The sequence below is a fragment of the Globicephala melas genome, chromosome 2 (assembly GCF_963455315.2).
Source record: "Globicephala melas chromosome 2, mGloMel1.2, whole genome shotgun sequence".
In the NCBI taxonomy this organism is placed as follows: Eukaryota; Metazoa; Chordata; class Mammalia; order Artiodactyla; family Delphinidae; genus Globicephala; species Globicephala melas.
The window spans coordinates 172,287,763-172,307,909 of NC_083315.2; the positions used below are offsets into that span (position 1 = coordinate 172,287,763).

A 20,147-nucleotide genomic window follows, 5' to 3' on the forward strand; every position below is an offset into this window, starting at 1 on the left:
AATTCCCCATAGCCCATCATTCTGATAAAGTCTCCTGGCTACTTGATCTTTTCTAGAATGTTCTCACATTCTTCCACCCTCCCAGCTTGCCGGTGCCGCTGTGGATTTCTGAAGTCATTTTGGAGTTGGGGGGACAGGGGAGAGGGAAAGTGTGTGTCCAGTCCACCACGCTGAGCTGGAACTCTCATTCAGTTTATGCCGGGGAAGTGGAAGCAGCTTCGCGAGGTCCGGGAGAGCGTGCGTTTCCTGCGTCAGGTTGGCAAGGACTGTGTCCAGCGCCGCCGGGAGGCCCTGCAGAGGGGGGAGGACGTGCCTGCTGACATCCTCACACAGATTCTCAAAGGTGCCAGGGCTCCCTCGAGGGCCTTGGGAGGGCCAGGCAGCGAGGGTGCCCCCCATCAGTTGACTCCAGCTGGTTCTGTCTGGCTCTAGGGGAGCGGGGAGTGGGGAGGAGACCAGGATTCTTAGTGTCCCAGGCGGCATCTCCTCCTGGGGCTCTGAGACTCGCCTTGTCTTTCAGCTGAAGAGGGGGCCCAGGACGACGAGATTCTGCTGGACAACTTCGTCACCTTCTTCATTGCTGGTTTGTAGCTTCAGCTGCCACCAAAGGTTCAGAGCAGGAGTGAAGGGGACCGTGGATGGCTTAAACCCTGGCTCAGAGATTTTCTTAGACAGTCTGAGCAGAGTTCTGCTGTGGAACTGGGGGGCTGGAGTGAGGGGAGCAGATGCCCTCTCTCTTAGCTTGGCGAGGCCCAGGAGGCTGCCTTCGTGGCCTCCCACCTGCTTCTGGAGCTGGCGATCGTGAGGATTTGTGAAGCTGCCTTTTTGGGCTCAGGAGAGGTTGACCACTTGAATTCAAGTCTCTGCCTCACTCAAAATTTATGCCGAGACCTTCCGTACACTAGCACCGGAAGATGTGCTAAGCGACCTTATTCATTTGCTCATCAAATATTTCTTGAGCGTTATCCTTCACCTGGAAAACTTCTCCTCACCCTTCAGCAATCCCTTAGGTGTCTCTACCTCATGGAAGCCCTCAGGGATTGCCCAGACTCATCAGGCCCCAGTTAGAAGCTCCCCATGGCGCCCAGAGCTCCTCTCTGCCCACACGTCTCACAGTGTTAAGTTGTATGTTTATCGGTGTAGTTCGCTAAGGTCTGTCTCCCCCAGCACATTGCGTGCTCAGTGAACCGGGGGTTATGTTGTTTTGCTCACCTGTGTATTCCCAGGGCCCAGTGCCGTAGGTACTCATAAAGATTGGATGAGATGAACGAAGACCAGGCACAGGGAAGACAGAGATGAACAAGAGGAGGGATACTTCATAGTCTGATTGTGGAGGTGGACAGACAGACAGAATTGCCTTGCTGGGCAGTGGATTTTCAGAGGAGGAAGCCTGCCTCCCCTGCGAGAGGGTCACGAAGGGGGAGGGGGTCTGCCATGTGGACGGCGTGGAAGAGGGCCCTCCAGGTGGGGGTCACATTCGCAGATAGCCCAGGAGACCTGGAGCAGTAGGGCTGGAGCAGGACTTCAGGGCACCATCTTCTGCATGTGATAAAGAGCTTGCCGAATGAAGGCTGGCTGGTCTTCATGCTGTGAGCCAGGGGCCCGAGTCCGGGTTGTGGTTCTTCCATAGGCCGGCTCTGTAGCCTGGGCCTCAGTTTCCTCATCTGTAAAATGGAGATGTCCATCCAGCCTTCCAGCTGGGGTTTAATAACTTCCCTCACGTCCCCTCGCAGCCTACCACGAGCCCTGTGCCCCTACCGCAAGGGGCCGGGGAGAGGACAGCTGCGTCTCTCCTCCCATTGTCCTTTGAGGAAACTGAGTCACTGCTGGCAATGCAGAGCCAGGGCCAGGCTGGGACTTCCGGCCACTTCTGATTCCCCTGCCCGGCCTCCCCTCTGGGGTCCCCTGGCCGTGACTTGCCCACATTCCAGCCCTGGAAGCAGCTGGACCTCCTTCCCAGCACCTACTTGCTGGAAGGTGTAGGCCCTTCTCTTGCATTCGAGCAGCCCCTGGGGCCCCCTGGCTGGCAGTGGTTGCCACCTGTTAAGCTCCCTACCCCTTTAGAGGAAAGTGGTGCAACTCGGCTCCCTCCCTGGCCAACCGGGGTGGGGGTGGGGTTGATGCTATCAACTTGACCAGATCCTGCCGGAACCCAGAATCAGCCCTCTCCACCTGGGAAGTCGGTCCCCGGGACAGGAGATGCACCGTCTCCAGACCTCAGGGGCTGGTGCCCGCAGCTTCATGGGCTTTGGGCTTGAAAGCTGCGCTTGACTTGAGTCCTAGCTCTGTGCCTCCTGCTGTGTGACCGAAGAGGGACACATTCCTCTCAGCCTCAGCTTGCTCTTCTGAAAAATGGGGACGAATATCCCTCCAGGCCAGGCAAGGCACAAGGATGGTTGGAGCAAGGGGCTTTTAGGGTGTGAGACACGGATGCATGGGGCGAAGGCCATTTCTTTGACAACATAGGTGGCACCAGGAACGCGGAGGTGGACAGGCGTCTCCCTCGTATCCGTACGTCTGGCTCAGCCAAGGGGGAGAAGTGAGGGCTTGAACTACCGCCAGGGGCTTGGGGTCTCAGAGGCCAGGCAGGCTGGGACAGCGGCAGCCCCGTAGGCTTCGTGGAGCCTCCGCTCTCCTCCTTTCCTGCAGGTCACGAGACCTCTGCCAATCACCTGGCATTCACGGTGATGGAGCTGTCGCGCCAGCCGGAGATCTTGGCGAGGTACGAGGAGGGGAGATGGGGGGGCTCCCCTTGACGTTGGTGAAGGGGTTTATCTGATGTCTTGTTCCTAGGGGACCACCTGCTCCCATCTCCCACGGCTGAGCCCCCTCCAATGTGTCCTGCCTCCCTTCACCCCAGGGTCTTTGCACATGCTGCTCCTACTTCTAGAAGCTCCTCTTCCTGCTTTTCTCCTGGAGAATTCCCCCTCGTCCTCCTCCCCCTTCCTCTTCCCCCTCCTCAGAGGCCTTCTTAGACCCCTGAAGCATCCACACTGTTTCCCCTCCTAGCCTCCTCCCAGCTCACAGATGCCTTTTCTCCCGGGACTGTTTGCTTTGAGTCTATTTCAGTCATGAAACCAGAAGCTCCAAGAGGGCAGGGCCGTGGCTCTTTCCCTCCCAAGATGTACTCAGGGCCTGGCCAGGGGCTGGCACTGAGGACTGAACAGAATTCCAAGCAAAGTGCTGAGGGAGCGCTTGTCTGCAGCTGGCAAGACAAAGGAGGGCATTGCTGGGGAGATGGCATTTGAGCTGGGCCATTGGTTTCCTTAAATACAAACAGTGTCCCTCAAGGACTGTGGCACAGATGGGCTGAGCTAAATGTAAGAGCGCTCTGCAAATACCGCCGACAGGCTTGGGGGTGGGACCTCCGTGGACATGGGGAAGGGTCCATCAGAGCAGCGGTTGTCATCACCAGCAGGAAAGGGCAGACTGAACGATTGCCTGAGAATATAACACCGTTGGCCCTTGAACGACAAGGGTTTGAACCGTGCGGGTCCACTTACACATGGATATTTTCCACTAAACACCTGCTACAGCACCACACGATCCGCAGTTGGTTGAATCCGTGCATGTGGAACCACGGACACGCAGGGCCAACTGTAAAGTTATACTCGGATCTTTGTGCGGAGGGTCGGTGCCCCTCACTCCTGTGTTGTGCAAGGGTCAACTGTAGCTTATGGGTGTTTAAAAATACATAATAGTATTTATTAAAAATTTGGAAAAAAGCAGAAAAGTTAAAATAATGATTATAATGATAAATCCACCTGTGTGCCCCCCCACCCAGTGACAGTTCATGATCAATTACTGAATTTTGCCAAGTATATTATCAAAACATTGCCCCACAGTTTTGCAACCTCTTCCCAAGTTCCCAAGTTTTTTTTAATATTGTGTCTATGTGTATATATGTATATCATATAGATATCATATATAATATCATATATATAATAAAATTTACCATTTAAACCATGTTCAAGTGTATGGTTCAGTGGCATTAAGTACATTCTCACTGTTGTGGACCCATCCCCACCATCCTTCACCACCATCCATCCCCAGAACATTTCAGCATCCCAAACGGAAATCGTCCCCGTTAAACACTAACTCCTCACTCCCTGTCTCCCTCCAGCCCCTGGCAACCACCATTCAACTTCCTGTCTCCAGAAATCTGACTCCTCCCGGGACCTCATATGAGCGGAATCATAGCGTATTTGTCCTTTTTGTTTGGCTTGTTTCACTCAGCATAATGTCCTCAAGGTTCATCCGTGTGGCAGCAAGTGGCAGGATGCCCTTCCCTTTTGAGTCGGAGTGATATTCCCTTGTATGTATGGACCGCATCTTGTTTATCCATTCATCCATCAGTGGACACTTGGGTTGCTTCCACTTTTTGGCTATTGTGAATAGTGCTGCTGTGAACGTCGGTGTGTAAATATCTATTTGAGACCCATCTACCCAGAAGTGGGATTGCTGCATCACGTGGTAGTTCTGTGTTTAACTTTTTTTTTTGCGGTACGCGGGCCTCTCACTGCCGTGGCCTCTCCCGTTGCGGAGCACAGGCTCCGGACGCGCAGGCTCAGCGGCCATGGCTCATGGGCCCAGCCGCTCCGCGGCATGTGGGATCTTCCCGGACCGGGGCACGAACCCGCGTCCCCTGCATCGGCAGGCGGACTCTCAACCACTGCGCCGCCAGGGAAGCCCTTTTGAGGAGCCTCCGTACCATTTTCTACGGCAGCTGCACCACTTTACAGCCCCGCCCGCCGTGCACAAGGGCTCTGATTTCTCCACACCCTCACCAGCCTTGTTTTTTTCTGTCTTTTGACAAAAGACCCCATCATGGGTGGGAAGTGGTCCAGGTCCACCTGTACGGCTGCATATTACTCTAACGGTGCACGTCCTAAGGCTTGTACCTGCATCCCTGCATTGCTCCTTCTGCTGTTTCCAGCTGCTGTGAACCGGGCTGAAATAGGCATCTTTTTGCAAAGACCTTGTTCTGTGGTGGTTTGTTTCCCACAGCCGATTCCGAGCAGCACACACAGCGGGTGAATGTCTCAAGGGCCTGGAACGTAGTTCCCAGCTGCCCGGGCGTCTGCGTTTGGACTGGGAGGTTCTTTCAAGAACGGGGGCTGGGGAGCAGTGTGTGCAGCAGGGAAGCCCCAGGCCTCTCTCTTCACGCTTCCTCCCAGCCCGCCCTTCTTAAAACTAACGTGGGGCATCTCTCCTTGGAGACGAACTTGTCTTTGTCTGACTGACAGGCTGCAGGCCGAGGTGGACGAGGTCATCGGTTCCAAGAGGCACCTTGACTGCGAGGACCTGGGGAGACTGCAGTACCTGTCCCAGGTGTGGGGATGGGGGAGAAGCTTCTGGGCAGAGGTGGGCGTTCTTGAACGTCACTGCACCTGAGAATCCCCTGGGAGGTTAAAAAACTGCCCATGTCCAGGCTGCTCCAGACCAATGATACTGAGTCGCTGGGGACCCAGCATGGCTACGGTTTCCCAGGTGATTCCAGTATGGAAACCAGCCCAGTTAGTAAAACCCAGTTAGGCCTGGGTTCCACAAGCATTAGGCTTCCCAGCTGGGGGCCAGGCTCAGCAGAACCCCCCTCCAACCCCCAGCACAGCACAGGAGGAGGCCTTCCTCGAGCTGCCAGAGTCCTCGGGATGGTGGGAGCCCTGGTTTAGAGGGAGGCCTGGCTCTGGTCTCTGGTCTGGTTTGGTCTCTGGCACTGTGGCTTTGCACAACCCCTCCTCTGGGCCTTGGTTTCTCCTTCTGTCACATGAGGGGTTGGACACGCAGAAGAGGCTAACCTTGCAGGGGTCAGGGACCCAGTTCGGCCGTGGGCGCACGTTCAGCACCGTGAAATGGAGCAGAGGCTCGGGACATGCTTCTGGCACTTTCCATGGGGTCTCCTGATGTCTCTCGTTATCTCCCCGTGTGGTGTCTGCAGGTCCTCAAAGAGTCGCTGAGGCTGTACCCTCCAGCGTGGGGCACCTTTCGTCTGTTGGAGGAGGAGACCTTGATCGATGGGATCCGAGTCCCCGGCAACACCCCGCTCCTGGTGCGTGGGGGCCCTGCCTGCCTGCCCCTAGCTGGTCAATTCGGGGCTGTCCGCTGAGGTCAGGGACTCCTCTGAAGTCCGTGGCCCCGTTATCCTCCCTGGCCTCCCCGTGCATTCTTGTTTGAGTCCTACTGTAACCCTGTGATGAATTTTCTCTCCCCACCCCACTGTCCAGTGTAAGATTACAGCGGATGATTCTGAAAGGGAGCTGCCTCATTTACAGCTGAGGCTGCCGAGGCTCAGAGAGGTTAAGTCACTTTCCTGAGGTCACAGAGCCAGCAAGGGGCAGAATGGGATGTGCCCAGTTCCAGAGCTGGCCCAAATTTGCCCCAGTTCCTTCTCTCTCCATGGCCCCTCCTCCCCCTGAGGTTGACTTTCTCCCCCCCCCCAACCCCACCCCGTTCTCCTTTACATTTTCTTCCTCTGGCTGTTTCCTCATTCATCCATTCATTCAGGCTCCATTCATGCACAGTGACCTCCCCAAACCCACCACCTGCCCCCAAAACGAGAACGTAACCACCTATGTAGGCATCATTCTCCTGATTCCCCCCAAAAGCTGTCACTCTCCTGGATTTTGTGCTTGTCATTCCCTCGCCTTCGTGTGTGCGCACGCCCACACGAGAATATGTCCTAGGACTTGCTTTGTGACTCAATCCAATGTCTACTAAGATAGTGTAGATTTCCACGTGTGGCTGTAGGCCATCCGTTTTCACTGCTGTGTAATATTCTGCCGTGTGAGTTGCACTATTGCACATTGATTCCGGGGTCAACAGGCATTTGAGAGGGTCCCAGCTTGTTGCCATTATGAGCACAGCTACCGCTGTCAGCTTTCCTGTCCTTGTGTCCTGATGCAATGTGCAGATGTGTTTTTTGGGTGTGTGCCCAGGAGTGGGAGGGCTGGGTTGTAGGACAGATTACTGATCAACTTTATAAACTAGGGACAAATTATTTTCCGAAGTGGCTTTGCCAGTTCAGACACTCCCTTGCGGTGTAAGAGAGAATCTGTTCCTTGTCTGCCTCACCACTTAGTAGGGGCCAATTTCTTATTTTTTGCCAGTTCAATAAGTGTAAGGAAAGTATTTTGCTGTGGTCTTGATGTGCACTTTCCGGACTACTGGTGAGGTTGGGCAGCCCTACCCTGTTTCTCCTCTTCTGTGAGGTGTTTGTTCATTTCCCTCTCTTGGGTCCTTTGTCTTTTCTTATTATTATGTAGATTTGTCTTTACAAATTCACATGTTAATCTTTTATCAGGTAGATGTGTTGCAAATGTCATCTCTAGACAGTGGTGTGTCTTTGTTTTTAATGATCTGACGTTCTTAAATTTTTTAGTGGTTAGTTATCTTGTTTTGTCTTGTTTAAGAAATTCTTCCCTGCTTTGAAGTCAGAAGAGTATTCACTTACATTGTCTTCTACCGATTTTACACTTTTGAAAGTTAAGCTCCTATCTATCTGAAAATGATTTTGCGTATGGTGTGAGGTAAGGGTCTGTGTTTGCTGAGGCTACTATCGCAAAGCATCATGGACACAGTAGCTTAAAGAGCAGAAATTTATTTTCCCATGGTCCTGGAGGCCAGAAGTTCAAGATTTAGGTGTCAGCATGTTGGTTTCTTCTGAGGCCTCCCTCCTTGGCTTGCAGACAGCTATCTTCTCCCTCCATCTTACCTGGCCTCTTCTCTGTGTGTGTCTGTGTCCTAATCTCCTCTTCTTGTAAGAACACCAGTCATACTGGATTAGGGGCCCCGATGACCTCATTTTAACTTAATTACCTCTTTAAAGAGCCTATCTCCAAATGCAGTCACATTCTGAAGTTAGGACTTCAACTTGTGAATTTTAGGGGGATGCAGTTCAGCCCCAGACAGAACCTATGTTTATTTTTACATAGGAGAAAGACGTGCTCCGGTCCCACCTGTTGAGTCTCCCGTCCCCAGGGCTCTATCAAGCCCTCTCCAGCACGTATCAAACCTTCATCCATGTGTGCTTCTTTGTTTTTTTTCTTTTTTGGCCACACCATGGATTTTAGTTCCAAGACCAGGGATCGAACCTGGGTCCTCGGCAGTGAGAGCGTGGAGTCCTAACCACTGGACCGCCAGGGAATTCCGTATCTGTACTTTTTATTTTTTTTTAAAACATCCTGCACCCATAATACCACCTGCCTTAACGACCATCTCTTCAGAACGCCCTTGCATCTGGCAGGGCGAGGCCCTGGGGCTGACTCTTAACCCACGTGTGCAACTCCGTGGACCTTGAGTGGGCACACCCAGGCTCTAATCCCGGCCCTGCTCCCTGCTGGCTGGGTCATCTCAGGGAAGACCCTGAACCTCCAGGCCTCAGTACCATCCCTGTAAGATGGGATAATGGTACCTGAGTCGACAGGATAATACAGGATAATGTACATCACGTGTCTGGCAAAAACCCCTGGCACATAGTAGGTGCCCTTTGCTGACCTTAGACCCCTCCTGGTCTTAGGCTCCCACTCAGCTCCAGGCGCCCCCTCCAGCCCTGGATGCCCTAGACTCTCACACAGAGAACCAGGGGCAGCACGGGCTTGGGGAGACACTTTGTGCAAAGGTCAGCACCCAGGGCCCAAGTTATGGGGCATGAATGGCCCCTGGGGGCCAGGGCATGGAGCATCAACTTCAATCAGGAGGCACCAGGTGTGCAGGTGAACGGCTAGTGGGGCTCTGCGGCTCCCCCACCCCCACCCCGCTGAAGCAAGCCTTGTGCTGAAGAGAAACTTTGAATAATACCAGCTCTCGGGAATCTAGAGAAAGATGGCCTCGCAGCAGACCTGAGTTTGCCTCTCATTTTGGCCGCTTACTTGCCAGGTGACTTCAGGCAAGTCATGAACCTCTGAGCCTCAGTTTCCTCATCTGTAAAATGGGGATAATTGTAGCTCCCCCCGTAGGGTGAGGTCAAGCATGGGATGATGTAGCGTGCCCAGCTGGTTGGCAGCACGTTGGGCTGCCCCCTTTCTTCCTCTTAGAGACTTTTCAGGGGCCAGTGGAATTCCGCACTGGTCCAGATGGGCAGGTGGAGAGATGGCCAGGTAGAGAGATGGGTGGGGAGATGTGTGGGTGGGGAGATGGGCCGGTGGAGTAGAGCAGGGGTGGGGAGTGCGGGAGGGGGTACTCTGCTCCGAGTCTCCCCACTGGGTGACTGCAGCAGGTTGGGGAGGTTCGAGGGGACCCATCCTCGGAGCCAGAGACAAGCAGATCCTCTGCCCGGCAGTTCAGCACCTATGTCATGGGGCGGATGGACACATACTTTGAGGACCCGCTGACTTTCAACCCAGATCGCTTCAGCCCCAAAGCACCCAAGTAAGTCTCTCTTCAAGCTGTCCACAAGTGGAGACCTGGTGAGAGGTTGGTCCCAGCGGCCTCTGGTCTGAGCTGCCTGTGCTCACTGAGCCCACATAGCCTTCCAGATCACTGCGAGGGAGTTGTGAACCCCACTCTACCCGCATTTACAAGGAGGAAATCACGGCTCAGAGAGGCTAGGTAACTTGCACAAGGACGAACAGCCAGGAAGGGGAAGAACCAAGGTTTGAGCCCAGCTCAGACTGGTTTTAAAGTCTGTGCTCATAACCAGTCCCTTATACTGGGAAGGCCTGTGACTTGGGCAAGTGACGGCATCCCTGCCCCCCCACCCCTTGATGCTCCTATCTGAGAAATGGGAATACCAACGGCTCCCTCTAGAGGTGGCTGTGGGGGTGAATGGTTTCAAGTACTGAAGCAGTGGTGGGGAGGAGAGCCAGGCTCAGGGGACAGATGCCTGAGTCCAGACCCAGACTGCCCAGAGCTGGGCATGCGACCGGCTGAATAAGTGGAGTAAGTGACGTAGGACCTTGGGGGTGTTGCTTTGCCTCTCTGAGCCTCAGTTCCTCCATCTCTGAAATGGGAATAATAACAGCTCCTTCCGGAAGGCTCAAAGGAGGATAAAATGAGGCAATGCTGACCCAGAGCTTAGCCGAGTAAGCTGTTGATGTCTTTAGCATGTTCGAAAACCAGCCCTGGCCCAAAGCCGGTCATCACAAGGTTGGCTTTGTCACGACTGTCGCGGGGCTGCCTCCTGACGCCTCTCTCCCCGCACGCAGGCCGAAGTTCACCTACTTCCCGTTCTCCCTGGGACCCCGCTCCTGCATCGGGCAGCAGTTTGCTCAGGTAGGGGGCCAGCGCTGGGGTTTCTGCCCAGAAGTGACTGCGGGGTGACGTCTTGTCCAGGAAGCATTTCAGAGCCCTGCTCTGGGTCCCTGGGCTGGGGGCTGGGGGCTGGGGACCCAGGCAGCTGTGGCATTTGCTGTTCATTCCCTCATTCACACCACTGACCCCCCCCACCCCGCCCCCGCGCGCACAGATGGAGGTGAAGGTGGTCATGGCCAAGCTGCTGCAGAGGCTGGAGTTCCGGCTGGTGCCCGGGCAGCGATTCCGGCTGCTGGAGCAGGCCACACTCAAGCCGCTGGACCCCGTGCTCTGCACCCTGCAGCCTCGGGGCTGGCAGCCCGCGCCCCCGCCCCCGCCCTGCTGAGGGGACCCGTGCAGGACCGGACTCCTCCGCCAGGGCCGCGCCCACGCTGTTCCCCCGCCCTCTTCCCCGGGAGCGCCCTCCACACTGGCTCCCAGCGGGCCCTCTGCGCACCGCCACCTGCTTCACAGCCCTGAGAGCTCTCCGTCCCCTGCTAACTCCGCTGCCCTTCCTGGACCAGAGCCTGCCATCTCCCAGCTGCCGCCCAGATGTGCTGTTGTCTCCCCCCACCTCTTTGCACAGGCCACGCCCTCTGCCAGACACCCTAACTCTTGCTCACTCCCTAAAGCCCTCTTCAGGTGTCACCTCCTCCAGGAAGCCCCCCCTTGCCACCCCCCGGCTGGGCCAGGGGCTCCTCCTCTGTGCTCCCTTGGCCACCTGTGCTACCTCTAGCACCACACTGACCACACTGTATCATGAGTGTCCTTCGATGTGACCGACTGTCCTGCCAGGCTGTGAGTGCCTCAAGGGCAGAGTCTGCGTGTGATTCACCTCTGAGCCCCCTGTGCCCACCCAGGACCTGGCACAGAGTCGATGCTCAATAAATAAATGTGTTGACTGCATGAATGAACTGCCAGACCAGGCCGGGGCGCTCTGGCCTCCATTTTCTCATCTGTAAAATGGGTGCCTTGTTGAGACTGATCTCCCTAAGGGCTGAGGCAGCTCTGGAAGCTGCCCCTGGAGATGCCCAGACAATGCCATGTCAGGAGAAGACGGCCCAGGTTCCCAGGAGGGCCCCATGTTATATGCAAGGCCATGCTCCTGGGGGGTGAGGCTGCGACTGTGGGCAGTTTTGAGAGCTTGATTTGAGAGGGTTGGGGGCCCTGGGGCCTGTGTGGTCTAGTCTGCTCCCAACAAGGCCACTGACACTCCAGAGGGCCTCACATAGGATGGAGCCCCCAGGATCTCTCTTGAGGGCAGCTTGGTGGAGCTGAGTGTGGACGCCTGGCCTCACACCCACTGCACCTGTGCACCTGCTGGCACAGGGCTGCCCCTCCTGACCTGGGCAGAGGAGGCTGCTCGGGCCCAGGGGCTGAGACCGTAACCCTCGCGGCGGTGGGTGGGTGAGGAAGCCGTCCCTTCCTCCTCGAGGCTGAGGGGTGGCCAAGGGGCAGGAAGTACTGGACCCACCATGTCCTCTGGGCCTGTCCAAGGGAAAGGGCCTGTTTCTCCTTCAGCACTTGGGAGTTCGTCATCATGCAGGAACAGCTGGCCCACTGCCCGGGGTACGTGCGCCGGACAGGTCCCCCCACCATACCTGAGAGGGCACAGATCCGGACTGGCCCCTGTACGTCAGCTCCTCAGCCCCTGCTGCGGTCTTGAACGACAGCTCCGAGGGGTCTTCCCAGTTAGCAGACGGGGAAACTGAGGCTCAGGGGAGGAAGTGGCATGCTCAACACAGGTGGGTGTTCTGCCCTAGGATGGGGCTGCGTTCCCAGCCCAGGCTGGACATGGGGTCCCACGAGCGCAGTCGCATCTGAGCCTCTGGGCTGGGCGTCTGGCCTCTGGGACGCCTCTGCAGCTGCAGGTTCCTTGCCGAGTGAGGGTCCTCCCACTCCCGCAACCCCGGACTGACCTGAGTGCTCGGCTGGGCCCTTATCAAGCTACACTCCACCCTCTCTGTTCCCATCTCCCTGCCTTGGGGGTGGGGTGGGGAGGCCAGAACCTCCTGTGGCTCTGAGAAGGGTGTGTCTGGGCCAGCTGGATCAGGTCAGCTGGGCTGGAAACCTTTCCTTTTAAGCGCCCCCCCCAGGAGACCTCAGTGTGCACAGGGCTGGTACCAACCCCCTGGGGCCCAGGCAAGATGGATGGGATTAAAACCAAGGTCCTGCAGCCAGACCTCCTGGGGTCAAATCCTACCCCATCTGTCACTGGTTATGGGGCTTCGCCCCCAGTTTCCCCATTTGTAAGGGAGGACAAATAACAGGCCCCGCATCTGAAGGTTTGTGGGAGAATTAAGAACATTCTACGTGGACGGTGCTTAGCACAGAGCCTTTCAGCGTCAGTGCTGCACACTCAGCAGCTGTAAACTGTAACTGGCGGTGGCACCTTTATTGCTGTTACGTCCAGAGGAGGAGGCCGGGCGGTGCAGTTCCCAGAAGAGCCACACGGTGGCGCCCCGGCGCAGCTCTCAGAACTGCGGGTCCGCCGCAGGCAGGGTGGGCGGTGCCTCCCCAACCCTCGGAGGGTCCAGAGGTCCGGAGGGGGAGGGACTCGAGGCGACGCAAGCCCAGCCTCCTGGAGGAGGGGTCAGGGCGAGAGGCGCGGGTGGTCTGGGGCATCCAATGACCACTGGGATGGGAGTAGGGAGGCGGGCATCACGGTCCCTATTTCACAGATGGGGCATTGAGGCATGGCGAGGGTCAGGCAGCTGGTGGGGCGGCAGGGGCACTGCCACGCGGGTGGGGGGGCAGCGATCACTCGGTGCTTCCCCCCCCCCCCACCTCTCCGGGCGGTGGGCCCGCATGCGGTGGTGGGATGCCGGCAGACCCGCAGTGGGACGAGCCGGGAGGTCTGGACTCACCTGGAAGGGGCAGTTTTGGCAAGAAAAGTCCCGCGGTGGAGAAATGCCCAAAGATGAGTATGGCGTCAGGCTGTTTCCTGCTGCCTCACTAGGTCTCTCTGGTCCCCTCTGCCCTGCCGTTCCCTCCCTCAGGACCTCGGGCATTGATGGCCCTTTCCCAGCCCGCCCCCGCATCTGTAAACCTGGACAAGGTGAGGTGGGGCTACAATCTCACTCCGGGCAGGAAGCTTCCAGCCTGCACACTCACCCAAGTCCCCCGATCCCTCAGGTTTGAGCTGCTCTAACACCTCCCCGGAAGTCACCTCCGGTGCCCTCGGACCCAGGGGTCTGGAGGCTGGTGATGGGGGACCCTCAGGTTGGGGTGGGGAGGCTGGGGTGGGGAGTGGCCTCAGGAGCCTCGTCTGCTGGTGTGGAGATGAGAAGCTTGGCCCAGCCATGGTCAGATGGGATGTTTTCTTCCTCTGTGCTCTGGGTGCTGGGACTGGAGGCTGGCTCTGGGGTTGCCTGGCGGCCCTGCTGGGCCTCAGTGGCAGCCAGCATGGGTGGGCAGAGGGCCACAACTAGTTGCCCTGCTGGGAAGGTTCTGGATGGGGCTCAGCCCCTCCTGGTTGTCTTGGCCGAGTAGGTATGGTGTCCGCTACCCTAGTAGGTCCAGCCAGGCAGACCCCACAAGCACAGTGTGTGTGGGGTTCCCTGGGTGATCACGAGAGGGGATGGCCACCTGGAGGTGACCTCAGGGGAGGGGCGAGAGAGGGCTCAAGCCAGGGGTTCGTTCTGCGTCGCACCCCCTCTGTGTGGACGCTTCCTCCCCTCTGAGGCGAGAATCCCGCATCTTCTGGTGGCTTCCTGATAAGTATGTGGCCCAAAGGGGGGTCTCGAACCCCTAAATGCACGTCTGCCCAGACTTCACCCTGGGCTCCTCCAGACAGCCTTGGGCATCTCTGCCTGGACGTCCAAAAATAACCCCAACCGGGGGAGGGGGCAGACACTGGGGTATTTCTGGCGGGCGACAGGAGACTTGCAGAGGAGGGACATTTCTCTGAATCAGGGTTGGGATGGGGACAGATGGTCTAGGGCTTTAAAAACACTCATTCTTCCCAGAACATGGCTCTCCCGCACTTTATTCCCACTGGAGGAAACCATGGGCACCCTCCTGGTGTTGCCCACCTTAGGCAGCCTCTGCTGGTGGGCTAGCGCCAGCCAGCCAGGCCGAGTGGTCACACCCAGGGCGGGGGGCCTGAGGGTCACGGCAGAGGATGGGGCCAGAGGAGGCCCGGAGCCTCCCACTCTCGGCGGTCCCACAGGCAGCCTCCAGCTGGCCATGCCCAGGCCCCAGGCCTGCCCTGCAGGAGGCTCCATGGACCTCAAGGCGGTGAGGCCGGGTGGGAGGTGGGGAGTCCTGGAGCCTTTCATGCAGGAGCCCGGCCTCCCAGGTGGGGTGTGGAGGGTCCCAGGGCCAATGCCAGGCAGGCAGCGGCAGAGGGCTTGTCTCCCCTCCCTACTCCCGGTCCTTGGGCCCAGCTCCGCTGGTTCAGCTTTTGGGGGGCAGAGGGGGTGATGCAGCCGTGGCAGAGCCCCTGCATCCCCAGCCTGGGGGCAGGGCCCTTCGGGCGGCCCTGGCATCCTGGCTGAGGAGGAATCCGTGATGGTGGTGTTGGGCAGCCCCAGGCCCAGCTGTACTGTGACCCCAGGCCCCTTTCTACAGACAGGGCCCCGAGAGGTGGGGCCTCACTGTCTCTGGGGGGCCTCGCCCCTGCTGTGAGCCCAGGAGCCTGAGGAGGAGGCCAGAGTCTCCCCAGCAGCTCTGCGTCCCCTGGGCCACCCGCCCCTCGCACACACCAAATGACGGCGGCTCCTTGGCCTGCGCCTAGAGGTGAGGGGTTGCCCCAAGGAACCCAGGAGCTGCCCACGCCCTCACACCCCAGGGATACCCAGTGCAGTTGACGGGCCTCTCAGGCTTCTTTCTTGGCCGGGAGCCTGGAGACCAGGAGGCTCACCCAAGGCCCCCAGGCAGCCATCAGCTTAGGGTGCCTGGGCTGGATGGTGGTGCCCCGGGTGTGGGAAACCAGCTCCCAGAGCTGCACTGGAGTGTGTGTGTGTGTGTGTGTGTGTGTGTAAGCCCTATGTATGTGTGAGCCCATGGGTGCGTGTGTGAGCCCCACAAGTGTGTGTCCATTTGTGTCTCTCCATATATCTCTGTGTCTGGGGTCTCCCTGTCTCTGTGTATCTCTGTGTCTCGCATGTGAGGCTGTGCATACGGGTCTCAGCGTCCGTGTCTGCGTGTCTCAGGCTGCGTGCATCTGGGTGTGTGTCTGCCGTGACCTGAGCTGTTAAAGGAGGTGTCTGTTTTAAGCTAAGGAGGTGGATACACCTGGTGTTCGGCCCTGGCTGTGCATCGCACACCCCATCCTAACCCCGACAGGTCAGGTGGCCCGTCCAAGGCCACACACCCAGGGGACGCAGGTCCATCCAACGGGGACATCCTCTGTCCTTCTTCAAGTCATGGTCACCAAGGCCCCAGGTGAGGCTCCTTGTTTGAAACTTTCCTGCCTCTATTTATGGAGCAGAGAGCCCAGGAAGATGGGGTGTCCAGCAGGGAGGAGGTGCCGGAACCCCTGAGACCCAGCTGGGGTCTGTGTGAATGTGGGGAGAGCAGGTGCCCGCAGGAAGCAGGGCGTCCACCTTGACCCCGCCAGGCTCCCATGCCCTCCCCCTCTGATCAGGCCAGCCTGACCCTCCCTCCCTCCTGGGTCACTTTGCTCCCAGCATCGGCGCTGGTTGGCTGGACAGTGGGAACTCAGGTGCTGACGGGGGAGCGAGTGGGGTGTGGGAGGTCGCTGAGCGCACGGTCCCCAGACAAGCGGTCACTGCGAGGCTCGTGGTCGTCCTCCCCTGTGAAGTGGGACATGGCTTCCCCTGAGACCGCACGATGTTGGGGAGGGCCTGGGAGGGTCCCCAGCTCAGAGCAAACCCAGGAAATGTGCACCTCCTACCCCCGTTCCCTTCCAAGCACCCCGACTCTGGCCAGCTGCCAAGTTCACAGGAGCAGCCCGCCCGCCCCCTCACCCTATCTCCCGCCACATCCATCCCCGCGGCACCCCGAGCTCTTCCCCGGAGCTTCTCCTCCACCTTGAACCTGACCCTGGGCGTCCAGGTGTCCGGCTGCCCGTCCAGGTGTCAGCCTGCTCCTCCCTGACCGCCTCCGCTCGCCCTGCGCCCTGCCCTGCCCTTCCTCCGCCACCGCCCACGTGCCCGAGAGCCCCCCAGGAGGCTGCGCCCACGTTCCCCCCAGGCCCCGGCAGCCACTGCCCATCACGGATGCCCACCGGATGGCTGAAATGACATCACACGCTTGTGAGCTAAGACCATGCCAGGTCTCGGTGCCCGTGACAGGGACACGACAGGTGCCCTGGGCTGGGCAATCAGGGCTGCAGGATAGGCTGGGAGGGGCCAGAGGGCGCAGGTGCACAGGTACCCGCCCCCCAAGTCCACACGCACATACATGCTCACACAGGAATGTGCACACACACACACACATTCCCCTACACTCGTGTACACGCTCCCATGCACGCAGGTGCACACACACACACACACTGTCACACACACGCTCATGAACACACACGCAGTGGGCTCAGGGGAAGAAGAATCGAGTTGTTTTTTCCTCAATACATGTTCCCACACTAAAGAAAACAGGAAGGTACTTGGGGCCAGGGACAGGAAGAGGAAGTGGCCTGCACACAGGGAGCCGGCTCCAGCCGGGTGGGACTCAGGGGCAGACAGACGGCTGCCGGGTGGGGAGGTGGAGTGTGCCCATAGGGGGTCTACGCCCCGGTGCTGGTCCTGTCTGAGGGCCCCACAGGCGTCACCTCTCACGTATCCAGTTGAGAAACCAAGGCAGGGGTGGCTCGTCCCAGTCCCCAGGGAGGGCAGGCGGAGCTGGCCCTGGACCCAGGCTCATCTGATATCACGCTCCCCCAGCCCTGGTCCTGCAGCCCCACCTGGAAGTGGCCACGGTGGAGTCCTCTGCCTGCAAGTCCAGGTGCCTTGGTGGCGCTCTTTCTGCAGCCACGCTGCTCGTCCAGCACTGGGCACACCCGTGGTACCTGGCCTGGCCTCTGTGGTCTCGGGGGGCACCCTGAGGTGGGTTCCACAGTGTGCTCCTCTGGGGGCCCAGCCCAGGGAGCCCCAAGCACATGCTGCCGGAGATGACACACACGCGATGGGGCCATCAGCCCAGCCTGCGAGGCCCCGCGGGGCCATGTGTGCCTTATGGCAAGGGCTCTGTGGGGTTCTCCCTGCCCCCAAGCCTGGCCCAGGCCTGGGTGCACGAGGTTCTCATAAATGCTCCACCCTTGTGGAGATGGAGGCACAGAGAGGGGCCATGACCTGCCCAAGGACACACAGCGAGACAGGTCTGAACCCTCTCATGCCCTCCCGCTGCAGCTCCAGGGGAAACGTAAGGTGGAGGCCTGGGCACGTGGGTCCCACCTGGTTCCAGCCCCTCAGTAGAGATACAGCTGCCACCTGTGGTGCTCCAGCTGCAGCGTTATCTCGTTAGTCCTCCAGACCCAGTGGGAGAGACTCCTCCCCACTCTGCAGGTAGGGGGCGCCCAGAAGAGCTGCTTCTCTCCTTGCTGACCTGCCTCCTTTCTTTCCTGTGTGCCCTCCCAAGGCACAGGGCAGCTAGGTTTCCACTCACGCCTAGAATCCCAGTCCTGGGATCACATCTAGCTGGTGCAGAAGGAGGGGGAGGATTTCTGGGTTGCAGTGGCTGGGGGTTTAGGGCTCCAGAGACAGATCCAGTCCTTCTTTGTCTTTTTCTCACTTAAAATAAAAATCTCAGTTAGGAGAGACCCAGGATGACCAGCAGTCCTTGTTTGCCTGAGCCTGAGGGTTCCCAGGATGCATGAGGACTTTCAGGGCTAAAACAGGGAAATGTCCAGGGAAACCAGGACAAGTCACTCTAAAGGGACTCCAAAGCCATTTAATCTAATTCCACCTGATGCTTGAACTCTCCACTGTGTCCTCACACAGTAGCTGTCCAGCCCTGCTTACATAACTCCAGTGACAGTGAGCTCATTACTGTTCATAACAGCAAGAGCCAACCAAGAGGTAGACACAGCCAGGACCAGGCACTAACCACAGTGAGGTCAGAATTTGCAGAGCAGAGTGCAGGGTCCTCTGACCTGCCTTTAGGGACAGTCAGAAAAGGCTTCCCAGAGAAGGAGACTGGGGAGGAGGACGGGGAATTCCTAACCAAGGGAACCCCACAGGCAAAGGCCAAGAGGCCTAGAACCATCTCACATGGATTGAATTCCTTTGCTGTTCTCTCTGACAGCTGGTGTGACTCTACAGCCCTCCCCCGACCCCATCTCTGGAAAGGAGCCCCTCCTGCCTCTACTCCCCAGGTCTCCAGGCTAGGAAAGGTCTCATTGCCAAAGGAAGAGCTGCTAGATGCCTTGGAATACCATTCCACCCCCCTCTCATTTTTCTGAGGCTCGTGGACCCTTCACCACCAGCATCTGCCCCCTGTTCCAGGAATCCTGCCCTGGCTTCCCCAGCCCTGTATGCCTCCCCTTTCACAAACATCAACTTTCTTCTCTCCTTGGGGTCACTACTATCTCCAGCCCCTGCCAGGGTCCCTTGTCACTCTCCAGTTGAGCTTTCCCACTTCTCACCTTTGCACCTGCTGGTCTCTCTTCCTGGAATGTCCTTTCTTCCCCTGAAAAAACTTTCTTATTCCTCAAAGATGTAACTCAAATGCCAACTCTTCCAGGAAGCCCTCCAGTATTTCTCTGATTGGGGTTGATACCAGCCTTCTCTTTAAGTCACTGTACTCGCTCTGTGCTCTGCGTGCAGAACAAGGTAGACCTCGCGCCTGGGCGGGCTCGAGCCCTGGGACCGGCACTGAGCCCTGGGAACTCAGCCCAGAGCCCTCCACTTGCCTCACTGCCCTGGTCTCTGGCCTGGGTCCCTGTGGGGACTCAGGAGCGGGACTGGGTAGGCTCTTAGGCAAGCACACAGCAAGAGCATACTAAGTGCTTGCTGAGGTGTGTTCTCTCAACTGATATTTCCTGACCACCCCCTCTGTGCCAGACACAGGGTCACATGGCTGCCCTTGTGGGGGTGGGTCCATCTCCATTCCCCGCCCCCCCAGCACACATGGAGCAGTTAGAACCCAGGAGGCGGAGGTGCCCCTGAGTGTGGATGGCTCCCATCTGCCAAACAAAGGCGAGGGGCACACCTTACAGTCGCCTTGGAGACAGACAGCCCGGCTCCAGAGCCCAGCTCCGGTCACACCCCTAACTGGCTTTGGGTAGGTCACTTAAGCCCTTCTGTGACATGGAGAACATAGGGAAGGCCGCCCCAGGGATCTGAGAGCAAGGACAAGGGTGGTAGCTCTCAGCACGACCCCGGCACCAGGCACATGTGCTCCAGCGTGGTATCACTCCTTGTCCTCCTTCTCTAACGCCCCTAAGTGCCCCTCACTGCGTAGGTGGGACCAGTCCCAGGGACAGAACTTGCAGGCATTCTGGGGTCCCAGGCTGGGGCGGGGGTCTCGCAGCCTGACCAAGCACCTCGGGGTGCAGTTGTTTCTTGGGCAACATTCTGAGCCTGCCGGAGAGGCCCAGGCAGGGGAGGGCAGTGCCCAGATTTATCCACCAATCCCGCCGGCTCCTGGCCCTGGAGCGCGTTCTTATCTGCCTGACCCAGCATGGGGGGCGGGGGTAGCCAGGGCTGCCGGGGCAGGACACTGTCTGGGGACTGGACACCGAGCAGGGCCGGCAGCCGCGAGCCCCACCAGGTGGGTGACAGCCACCGAGGGCCCTGAGCGTCCCAGCGGGCCGTGGCGGGCTGCCTGCCCATCTCCTGCACCATGTCGGACGGCGAGGGCCCCTCGGCCGGTGAGTGGCAGCGCTATATTTACCCACTGCTGCTCTGGTTGCAGCGCCAAGGCCACTGGTCACCGAGGGCGCTGGGCCCCCCGCAGGCTGCAGGCAGCTGTGGGGCTGGACCCCCTTCCTCTGGGCCTGATGTCTGGGGGGCTGGCTC

General features: G+C 58.4%; 1 protein-coding gene across 1 annotated transcript in view; it reads left to right on the forward strand.

The window, feature by feature from the left end:
- The window catches only part of CYP46A1 (cytochrome P450 family 46 subfamily A member 1), a 34,209-nt gene extending 23,068 nt beyond the window's left edge, over positions 1-11,141 (forward strand). Inside the window, exons 8-15 of the mRNA XM_030883389.2 lie at positions 193-343; positions 521-583; positions 2,650-2,722; positions 5,247-5,331; positions 5,939-6,049; positions 9,278-9,366; positions 10,143-10,209; positions 10,403-11,141. Of these exons, the coding sequence (XP_030739249.1) occupies positions 193-343; positions 521-583; positions 2,650-2,722; positions 5,247-5,331; positions 5,939-6,049; positions 9,278-9,366; positions 10,143-10,209; positions 10,403-10,573 (810 nt within the window). The 3' untranslated portion in view covers positions 10,574-11,141. The remainder of the gene's footprint in view (positions 1-192; positions 344-520; positions 584-2,649; positions 2,723-5,246; positions 5,332-5,938; positions 6,050-9,277; positions 9,367-10,142; positions 10,210-10,402) is intronic.
- Positions 11,142-20,147: the final 9,006 nt, after the last annotated feature.